The sequence below is a fragment of the Hipposideros armiger genome, unplaced genomic scaffold (assembly GCF_001890085.2).
Source record: "Hipposideros armiger isolate ML-2016 unplaced genomic scaffold, ASM189008v1 scaffold_126, whole genome shotgun sequence".
Lineage (NCBI taxonomy): Eukaryota > Metazoa > Chordata > Mammalia > Chiroptera > Hipposideridae > Hipposideros > Hipposideros armiger.
Genome location: NW_017731476.1, coordinates 551,611 through 562,810, shown reverse-complemented (window position 1 = coordinate 562,810; position 11,200 = coordinate 551,611). Strand labels below are relative to the sequence as shown.

At 50.4% G+C, this 11,200-nt stretch overlaps 1 protein-coding gene across 2 annotated transcripts in view; it reads right to left on the bottom strand.

Moving 5' to 3' along the window:
* Positions 1-4,599: 4,599 nt before the first annotated feature.
* Positions 4,600-11,200, bottom strand: part of NFATC2IP (nuclear factor of activated T cells 2 interacting protein) — a 21,965-nt gene continuing 15,364 nt past the window's right edge. The window contains exons 3-9 of one of the 2 annotated variants that reach the window (XM_019648855.1): positions 10,545-10,665; positions 9,834-9,914; positions 9,547-9,733; positions 8,493-8,637; positions 8,256-8,365; positions 6,446-6,542; positions 4,600-4,832 (exon numbers count right to left, since the gene is read on the bottom strand). In XM_019648855.1, the coding sequence (XP_019504400.1) occupies positions 4,804-4,832; positions 6,446-6,542; positions 8,256-8,365; positions 8,493-8,637; positions 9,547-9,733; positions 9,834-9,914; positions 10,545-10,665 (770 nt within the window). In that variant the 3' untranslated portion in view covers positions 4,600-4,803. Of the gene's footprint in view, positions 6,543-8,255; positions 8,366-8,492; positions 8,638-9,546; positions 9,734-9,833; positions 9,915-10,544; positions 10,666-11,200 lie in introns of both variants that reach the window. The other variant, XM_019648854.1, reaches the window with a different exon arrangement.

Below are 11,200 nucleotides of genomic sequence, written 5' to 3'. Positions count from 1 at the left end.
AACGTCCTCCACAACTAGACTGAAGAACAAAAGGACAGCAACTTGTCTGTTCCCCTTCCCCCAATTCCCCAGCACTGTTCCCATCCCCCAATTCCTCAATTAAAAAAAAAATCTTAAAAAAAAAAAAGTTCACTTATGACAAGTGTCTGAGAAAAGAAGTGTGGCGTTGGGGTATTATAAGGACCCAACAGGGGCATTTAAGCTGGTCAGGGAGGTTGAGAGCCTCTCAGAAGTGGTCCTTAAGCTCAGATGTGGGGAGGAGGGTGCGATCATTGACTTCCTCGGAGGGAAGGACCTTCCTACAAAAGGAAGCCTATTAACACAAGGATCTGAGATGAGGGCAGTGTGAAGAGTAGCGAGAGAGGGAGGTTGGCCAGGGAGCAGGCAGGGGCCAGGCGGGGCGACACCTAGGCCATGATAAGGATGCCCTTCGTTTTAAAATCAGATTTGCATTTGAGATCCCTCTGGCTGCAGTGTAGATGGATCAGAGGGGGCCAGAGTGGCACAGGGCAGCCTGGCAGGTGGCTGTGACACTAGACTCGGATGCAGGCAGTGGTGGCTTGCACCAGGATGGGACGGAGGGAGAGAAGTAAGCTGGTCTGAGAGCCATGTGGGGCAGTTATGTTGATTTGGCAATGGAGTGGATACGGGGTGAAATGTCCCTAGTGAAACTCGAGTTCTTAGCTTATGCAGTGAGATGGATGGTAATGGGATTCTTTGAGATGAGGAGCTTACTTCTTTACTCAACAAACATTTATCAGACACAGAGCTAGGATCTTTGAGAAAATAAACAAGATATAGTACATTCAGGCATCACTTAACAACAGGGATATGTGCTGAGAAAGGGGTTGTTAGGCGATTTGGTCGTCGTGGGAACATCACAGAGCACTCCCACACAGATGGTACAGTCACCTCCCCATCCAGGCTCCTGGGCTACTGGCCTGTCAGCCTGTTTCTGTACAGAATACTGCAGGCCACTGTAACACAATGGTATTTGTCTATCTAAACATATCTAAACTTGAGAAAGGAAAAATACGGTATAAAAGATAAAAACGGTTCACCTGCATAGGGCACTCAGCGTGAGCAGAGATCGCAGGACTGGAGGTTGCTCTGGGTGAGTTGGTGATTATGAACGCATAGGACATGGCTGCACATGACACTGTTTAAGTGACATTATAGTTGTTTAAAATTTTTTCTTCAATAATAAATTAACCTTAGCTTAGTATAACTTTATAAACTTTAACTTTTTGACTTTGTAATAACACTTAGCGTAAAGCATTGTACAGCTGTACAAAAAATTTTTCTTTATATCCTTATTCTATTAGCTTTTTTCTATTTAAAATTTGTTTTTTAAACTTTTTTTGTTAAAAACGAAGACACACACACAGTAGCCTCGGCCTCCTCAGGATCAGGGTCAATATGTCATCTTCCAGCTCCACGTCATCCCATTGGAAGGTCTCCAGGGGTGCTAAGGGCATGAAGCTGTCACCTATGATGGCACTGTCACCTTCTGGAACATCCCAGAAGGACCAACCTGAGGCTTTTCTGGAGGAGGTGTCACTATTTTCAGAAAGTGCTGACTTTGGCTTGTGGCTATGTCACTAGGCGATAGAAAATTTCCAGCCCCATCATAATCTTATGGGACCACCATCCTATCTGCGTTTCCTTGACCTTGGCATCGTGATGCAGTGCTGCCCTTGTTTTCAAGGACCTTACAGTCTAGTAGGGAAGACAGACTGGTGGTGTAAGATGCTGAGCTCGACCTGTTCTGGTCTGAGTCCCATGGGGGCCTCAGTGGAGGAACGGCAGGGGTGGGAGATGGGAGGCTTTAAAGGTGTGAGGCAAAGCAGCATCTTGTGGTCAGCAGGATCACACTTGGGAGCCTCTTAGAAATGCAGCACCTCGGGCCGTACCCCCTTAGAAATGCAGCACCTCGGGCCGTACCCCAGAACTGCTGCTCCTACATCGGCCCTTTCACAAGCTCCCAGCTGACTTCTGTGGGAAGTGCTGGCCCCATTATGCATTCCGAGGCGCGCGTCAGGCCCAGCTAGCTTTATACCTGGCCCCGCGTGCAGTGGCCCGACGGTCTGGGGCAGGTTAATTCATCTTTCTAAGCTCCAGTTTTTCTTCTGTAAAATCGGAATAGTCATCCCCCCTTATCTGTGGGGGATCCATTTCAAGCCCCCCAGTGGATGCCTGAAACCATGGATGGTGCCAAATCCTACATGTTGTTTTTTCCTATACATACATACCTACAATAAAGTGTAATTTATACATTGGGAAGAGATTAACAAAATAGAACTATAACAATATAAAATCTCTCTTGATTGCGTCATTGTCTCGAGGCTGATTTAATCTCATGTTGCTTTGTACAGTAACCGGTTGTACAGGTTTGTAACCCAGGAGCAGTAGGCTATACCACAGCCTAGGTGTGCAGTGGGCTGGACCAGCTAGGTGTGTATATGTGCACCCTGTGATGTTCCCATGATGACAAGATGGCCTACCTATGCATCTCTCAGGACGTTTCCCTGTGATTCTGAAGCACACAACTGTACTATAATATAAGTGTGAATGTGGTCTCTATCTCCCAAACCTTTTTTTTTTTTTTTTAAGATTTTGTTGGGGAATTGGGGGAGGGGAACAGCACTGGGGAATCAGGGGAAGGGGAACAGACAAGTTGCTATTGTTTTGTTCTTCAGTCTAATTTGTGGAGGATGTTGCTTTTACTGGCCCAGGCTGGTACCATCATTGCGCTCTTCCCGGGTGAGGCAGATCGGTCGTCGGCCACTGGACGGCCGCTCACAGTGGCTGCTGGCCGCTCATGCTGGCTGCCGGCTACACATGGTAGCTTATGGCAGCCCCGCCCCAGGTAGAAATGCCATTCACCATCTTAGCTGTAGAAGGCAGTGTCACTGGCCCTCATATGTGGGATCCGAACCGGAGCCCTCTGGCATCCCAAGCCAGCTCTTAACCAACGTGCCACTTGCCCAGCTCTATCTCCCAAATCTTATTGCACTACACTCACCCTTCTTCTTGTGATGATGGGAGATGATATAGTGCCTACCTGATGAGATAAAGTGATGTATCAGAATGGCATGCGGGGAGGCCAGTTAGCTCAGGCAGTTAGAGCACAGGATCATAACACCAAGGTTGCCGGTTCGATTCCAACATGGGCCACTGAGCTGCGCCCTCCACAACTAGATTGAAACAACAACTTGACTTGGAGCTGATGGGTCCTGTTCCCCAATAACTGTTCCCCAATAAAATTTCTTTAAAAAAAAAGAATGGCATACAACTTAAAACTTATGAATTATTTCTGGCATTTTCCATGTAATATATTCAGACCATGGTTGACCGTGGGTAACCAAAACTGCAGAAAGCGAAACTGCAGACAAGGGGGGATGACTGTAACAACCAAACCTCCCTCATAGGATCGCTCTGAGGATGATGGGATCATGAGAAGTGCCCAGCCTGGTATGTGGCACTGAGTAAGGGCTCACTCCGGTTTTGAAGGTTTTTCTAATCGGGAGAGTTTTGGAAAGATCACCTCATCAGTGATCAATCTCTTTGATTAAAAGGATGAACAGTATCTCTCATCACAGAAGAAATGCAAATTCTTTTACCTTTAGTAGCCTTTCCCATATCCTCCCCAGAGTAAGTGATGACGAAAACAAGAGGAAGCTGGAAGCTTCTAGCACTTGCTAGTGGACTTATAGAGGTCCAGCCCCTTTGGTCAGCAGCCTGGCAGCACTCAAGAGGAACTGGGGGTTTCACACTCAGTGACAAGTGACCCAACTCCTGGATACACACCTGAGATCTTCCCCAGGGTCCCCAAGCATCACTACAATACTTACAGTAGCAACATCCTGGGGCTAGAATTGGATTTGGCTCTAAGGGACAAAAATCCTCAATTAGCAGAGATTGAAACAAGGCAGAGGTTCCTCTTTCCTGTGAAAGCCCAGAGGTCATAGGTCAGCTGCACGGGGCCAGTGAGGTCCTGCATGGAGGTTGAGACTCAGGCTCCTTCTCTCCGTGTCTTCTGCGTGGCTTCCATCCCCAAGGTCACTTCCTGTCAGGAGGGTTGCTCCATTTCCAGTCAGCAGCGGGAAGAAAGGGAAGGAGGGAGCACACACACCCTGGAAGCTGCACACCTCTTCTCTGGAAGCCCTGTGAGCCTGAACTGGCCCTTGGCCACACCTCTCTACAACAGAGGCTGGGAAGTGCTGTATTTATTCTGAAGTCTCTGTGCTTTGCTAAAAACCAGGGGTTTTGTTACTGTGGAGGGAAGAAGAGTGAGGGGACAGCTAATGGTCTCAGTCACAGCAGCTGTAGTGAGGGTCCCCTGAGGGCCACAAAGACAGAAATCCCCAATACATGTACTCCCATTTATTGTTGAGACTGGATATATAATTTTAATATGTTCAAATTTATTAAGACATAAAAGATCTGAAGAAAATGAAAGCTATGCCATATCATGTATTATTTAAATGTTATAAAGGTTCCTTTTTGTCTTTCCCACATTACAAGTTCAAAGGAATCCCACATTCCAACAACAAACATTTTAAGAATGTGATACACTTTTGCCAAAATTATACCACATATAGTGAAAATTAATGGCTTTATTAGTAGACACCACTGAGAAAACTGGCTCATTATACAGTGAAAATAAAACTCAGATCTCGTGAAGCTCAAATAGTTTTAAAATATTTGATATTTAGCAGCCAGTACAGCCTGGCATCAACGATGAGAACAAATGTGTGCCCATGCAGAGCAGACACCAGCCACTGCAGATGCCAGCCTGTACTAGCTGGGCTCCAGCCCTATGTGGTGGCCTAAATGTGAAAGGAAGAGCAAATAAGTGAACAGAAGAACATGGAAACTATCTTAACTACCTTTTATATAAGAAATCGAAAATCAACAAATAATGAGACAAAATAGTTAATCCACCTACATCAAAATGAAACATTTCTGTTCAGTAAATGACACCCCGAGATACACAAACCCAAATGCCACTCTGAGACCTATCTGAAACTGCTAGGCATATACAAGCAACTCTTGAGAATAAACAGACAGGAAGCCCCCAGGAACAAATGAGAAGTTTACAGAAAGGGAAACCTTTCTGGTAGATGAAGACACTCCCTAATTCCTGATGATCAGATGAATGGACCTTAAAACACAGTGCCACTCGACACCCAGCAGACTGGCAAAAATTAGGAAGTTGGGCAATAAAAACACAGGTGAGGATGAGGGGAAACGGGAAGCGTCCAGTGGGAGGGTCAGGGACCATCGAAAGAAAAATGTGGCAAAACCACAGAGAAAGAAAAACTGGGTGAAAAATGTGGTAAAACCATGACCCCATGCTGGGCACCTAGGCTAGAGAACTTTACACAAGCGTGGAAGGGGACATGTTATAGCACGTTCGCCGTGGCCTTGTCCCCATGCCCAGGGGCTGGAGGCACCGAGGGGAGGGGCCCACTGAGCGAGCACGTTCAATAACACGCCGCTGACGCCCACTGCAGAACGCCACCGAGTCCCGAGCAACAAAGCAACACACAAGTGAGAAAAGCAGCAGCACAAATCTACAGCACAAGAGCACAGACATAACAAGGAAATCCACATGTACTGCACTGCGTTTAGATTCAAGGACAAGCAAAGTCCAACCTAGGATGGATGCTTATGGGAGAGGGTGGCATGAGGAAACAGGGAAAACCATAAAACCAGAGAAGCCTAGCACGGACCATAATCAGATCCCCAACAAAAAGGCTCAGTGTTCTCAATGACGCGTTAAACAACGTGTGAGCACCAGCAAAGGGCTCAAAAGGGTCCCGGCATGAGTCAGATGGCCGAGAACCCGCTATATCCTTAGAGGTGGTTCCCTGTCTGCCTCTACTTAAGCCCCTGCTCGTGTGAGCGTGATCATTTCTCTCCCTGCCAGACCACACCTGTGCACGTGCCTTAGGCAAACTTCAAATGCCACCAAGGCCACTGCTGGGCCTAGACTGTAGCCTAAATCCCAGGTCTGGAATCCCATACTCAACCCCAGTTTATTTCAACCCCTCTTTAAATATGAGCAGCTTCATAAAATAGACATTTTGGTGAAGGAAAGGGTGATGGTGGACGGGTGATGGTGGACGTGACAGGCGAGGGGTATCCCGGGAGCTGTAAAACTCAGCCAGCCTACAGAGCAATGACGACCACACAACCAACCAGGTAACTAACGGCCTGAACCCAGAGCTAACAGGACAGGAGGTCATATGTCATGCCTTGATGTTACTTCCGCTTAAAGATAAGTGCTACCTCAGCTTTGGCCAGCCCTTACAGGGCCAAAAGGGGGCAGCCATTCTTCCTGAGTCCAGGATGAGCCCCAAACAGGGAGTGGGGTTTCAACTCCAGACCTCAATGAGGTCCCCAGATTCCAGGCCGAGGTCAGAAGGCAACTCCTTGCCTGAAAGTTTTGTCCCGTCAAAGAAGAAGGAGAGCTTGTGGCCCGAGAGTCCCATGGCCTCCTCATAGCGGGACATGAGGGTCTTGAGAGGAGAATCCTGGATAAACAGGAAAAAAATTAATGTAAGAATGTGAAAAGGGCTGGGGAGGGCCGGCCGAGTGGCGCGTTGGTTAAGAGCTGGCTTGGGACGCCAGCTCTGAGCAGCAGGGCCCTGGTTTGGATCCCACATGAGGGCCAGTGACACTGCGCCCTCTACAGCTAAGATGGTGAACAACAGCTCAACCTGGAGCTGGGCTGCCGTGAGTCGCCGACGTAGGCTGCAACCCCTGCTGCAGTGGGCTGCCATAAGGTACCGTGTGCAGCTGGCAGCCAGTGTGAGCGGCCGGCAAACAGTGTGAGCTGCCAAGAGACGCCATGAGCAGCCGTCCAGAGGCCGGCGACCCATCTGCCTCACCCACAATGATAATACCAACTTGGGCCAGTGAAGCGATATCCTCCACAACTGGACTGAAGAACAAAAAAGGACAGCAACTTGTCTGTTTCCCTTCCCCCGATTCCCCAATAAAATCTTAAAGAAAAGGGCTGGGGAGAATTTGTAGGGACAGACAGAGGACCTGGGACAGGGAGGACAAGGCAACAAGTTAAGTCAGCACCCAGGGAGGGAAGGTGAAGGGACGAAGAAGCCAGCACAGCTGGTGTCTCTCCTGGAACCAAGCCACACAGCCCAAGGCTCAGGATGGAGGCGCTGGGCCAGGCAGGTTCTCCAAGCCCCATCTCCTCACCTACCAAGGAGACCCTGAAGAAGGGAGCCCAGACTCTACAGTGAGAAAGATCCAAGCTGGAGGCCAGGCTCTCCTACTTACCTGGATGTGTGATCTTAGCAAGTGTTATGGGTTGAGCTGTGTGTACCCCCCAGAAAGATACCTTGTGGTCCTAACCCCTGTTAGGTGTGAGTGTGCACTTATTTGGAAATAAGGCCTCTGCAGGTGTCATCAAGTTAAGATAAGGTCATGCTGGATTAGGGTAGGCACTAAGGCAACATCACCAGTGTCCTTGTAAGAAGTACACAGGAAGACATGGCACAGGGAGAATGTCACGTTACAAAAGAGGAGCTGAGGGACGTAGCTACAGGCCAAGATAGGCCAAGGACTGACAGCCACCACACCTAGCAACCAGGAGGAAAGAAGGATTCTCCCAGGATCTCAGAGGGCGCACGACCCTGCTGCCGCCCTGATCTCATATTTGTGGCCTCCAGGGCTGAGAGGGAACACATTTCTATTGGTGTGAGCCACCTGGTTTGTGGTACTTTGTTACAGCTGCCCCCGGGACCCTAAGACATCAAGTCACCCCACCTCTCGAGACCTCAGTTTCCTCATTTAATGAAGGCAACAGCAGTGCTTTCCCATATAAAATTGTTGTGGAATTCGATCATATCCTAAATGTGAACTATTGGGTCGTCGGGAAAGTCATAATGCATTTTTGCATTGAAAAACAGAAAAATACATCATGACTTTCCCGAGGACCTAGTAATTATCCTTAGAACAGGGACTGTCACTTATGAGTGTCACTTATTTGTTATTTTGATGGGGTTTAGTGGTCCTTTCCATTTTAACTGGAGCAGAGGTTCCTGGCAGAAGGGGAGAGGGAAGTTGACCCATGGGCTTCTCCCATGATCTAGGGTGTGTGGGAACCCAAAACCAGCGAGGGCAGTGTCTCCAGCGAATCAGGACTAGGAGGCTCCATCCTGGTTAAGTGACTGGAGACGGCAGAGGAAAGGGTGGGGGCCTGGAGAGCCGTGTCTTCCACTTACGCGAGACAGCGAGACTTCCAGCATCTGGTGCTTCTCCTTCCCCTGCACCCGCAGCTGGAGCAGATGGGATGTGTCTTCAAGCTCTTGAGAACTTGCTAGCACCACGCAGTCTGGAGGAGGCAGGAGGGGAAGCCAGGCCTAAGAAGGGGTTGGAAGCAGGGCCCCGCCTGCACCTTTCCCCGCAGCCCTTCCCTGTGGCAAAAGCCTCGAGGCCCCACCTCCCCGCCTTCCTCTCACCAATGATGTCTGCCACTCCAAGCTTGAGGGTCCTTGGGGTGGCGGTAGGAGACAGCTCTGTCTCTCCAAAGAGCAAGAGGATTCTGCTTGGTGACACCCCGAGATGGGCAGCCATGTGGTCCACCACACTCTGCAGGGGCTCCGACTGGGGAGGGGAACAAGCAGCAGGGGAGGCCCCCCTCCCCCGATATGCCCCATCCCTCCCAAGCCCCGCCCCCAACAAGCTTCGGGCTTTTGTAACTCGCTGAGCTCCTCAGCCCGGAGTTTCATCCTATTTACCCAGCAAAGTACAGAATAAAATCAGGTCAATAAGGGGTTCCGGCAAGTAACACAAAGAAATGAAGCAACGTGGGTTTGGAGCAAAAAGGGGTGCTGGGGACCGCGGCAAAGGGAACTCACAGGCCCATCTAAACAGGTCAGCTGTTCCCAGCTCCAGAGGATTGGCAGGGAGTGGGAGGGAATACAACCCGTGTGGCTACATCTCCCTACTCAGGAGAAGCCAGACATCTGAGCCTTTGTATGAAACAAGGATGCAAAGGAACTCACATGTCGTAAAAGCACTCTACAGGCCTGTTGACAAGGCCACGAGCTACCCAGGTGCAGCCTCTGGCTAGCTGCTTGCCCAGTGCGTGGTTATGGCTCAACACACGGTCAGTTCTGTTATCATTCTTATCTTTGAAAGGAATCATCCCAACAAAAACAGTTTTCACCAGGAAGCTGGTGGACTGTAGACTGACTGAGTGACATCTGTGTGTCTAATGCTGTAAGAACATTAAGCACATTAACAGAGTCCAAGGGAGAGGGACACACCCCGGGGAGGGGGCTACCAAGCCAAGTTTCTGAGGGCGCATAAGTGGAGCCTTGAAGGATGGGTGGGAAATGTGCCAGAGAGGAAGACACCGGGCAGAGTGAGTGCAGAGGTGCGGAGGTGTAAATGAGCTGGCTTGGTCCAGGGGGAAGGATGGGCATGGAGGACAGGGTCCCTCTACCAGGCGCCAGTCTCTGCACAGGCAGCTCCCGGGAGCCTTTTGCCACAGGCGCTTCAGGCACTTACCATCCTGATGGGCAATCGGACCAGGTCAGCACGGCACCGGATTTTGAGAGGGAAGAGTCGGGGGCTCTCGGGGAGCACGGGGCCCTCCACGAGGACCACCTCGTCATCTTGGCTCAGGTGGTCCTGGCCCTGGCGCTGCTTGGGACTCAGGCAGGAGCGGAGATCCTGGAGGCGCTTGTTCACCTCCCTGGGGTGCAGAAAGGACTGCGGGTCAGCTGGAGGGACTAAGGGGGGCCAGCCTCCATGCTGCTCCTCTCCACCCAGCCAGAGCCCCCTGCCCTGGGCACCTTAACTTCTGCAGTGCCCGAGTATGCTTTCTGCTTTTGGTCCTTGGCAGAGGTGGCGGCAAAGGAGAGGTGTCCTGAGCCCTGCGGAGAAAAGAGATGGGCGAGATGGAAAAAGAGGAGGGACCCCACCCCACACCTCTCCTCATGGGGGAAGGAACACCTTCTGGTAACATCCATCTTATACAAAGACAAAGAGAGGAAATGACAGGGAAAACCTGGGCATCCTTTTCATATTTACATGACGTAATTTACATGGGGGGGGGGGAAATGCTTAACTTAAGGTAAGTCACCTCCCAGGTAACACCGATCACTTACTATATGCCAAGTGTTAACTCTTAATCTATTCAAAAATTTCTGACACAGGTACCACTATTATCCCATTTCACAGAAGAGGAAAGTGAGGCACAGAGGGGAGCCTCGTAAGGCACCTGGCCTGATCTGAACCATAGGACGGTCCCCAGAGCCACAGCCATCACCACTGCATCACTACCGTTTCAGACACAAAGAAGAAACACCCCACTCCCGTGGGCGGTCCTGAAGGGCCCACTATCATTCTGTCAAGTGGGTATCTCTGCTCCCAGGAGCTTCACTCCTCCCCGAAGCCACAGGACTCCTTCCATCCCATCTCCTCACCCTGTCAGGAGCCACTCAAGGATCCTGCCCGCCTCAGTCTACCCCCCAATTCTTTTCTGCTCCTAGGGCCTCACTCACAGAGACACCTCCTCTTTCTTGTCTTCTTCTTCATCCTTACTCCTCAGCTTCTTCTTCCAGGGAGAATCTGTAAATGGGGGATCCTCGGCGTGGGGACTGCTGGAATCTGCCACGTCCCCCTCTGGGGACAGAGGAGAAAGCGGAAAGGGTTAGCCAAGAGAGGGCAGCAGGGAGCTAAGGAGAGGAGATGTGAGGGACTGTGGGCTTCAGGAAGTCCTCTGAGAGGAGGAGCCACAGGACTGCATGACCACACTGGGGAAGTGCTCCAGGGGTGGGAATCAAAGGGAAATGCCTGCCGCAGAGAAAAAGCAGGAGCTGGAGTCTGAAAGAGAAGAGCGGAATGGTGTCCCAGTCTTGTGCTAGCGCATGAGACAGTGTGGCAAGTGTGGACAGTCGGGAAGTGGTCAGCTCTAATGAAAGCAGTGTTCTCACTTTTTTTTTTTTTTTTAAATATTTTATTGGGGAGTTTGGGGAGGGGAACAAGTCGCTGTCCTTTGTTCTTCAGTCTAGTTGTGGAGGACGTCGCTTCACCGGCCCACGTTGGTGCCATCATTGTGCTCTTCCCAGGCGAGGCAGTCACTCGCCGGCCATTGGACAGCTGCTCATGGCGGCTCATGGCAGCTCACGAAAGCGCACACCAGCTGCCGGCCAGCCCC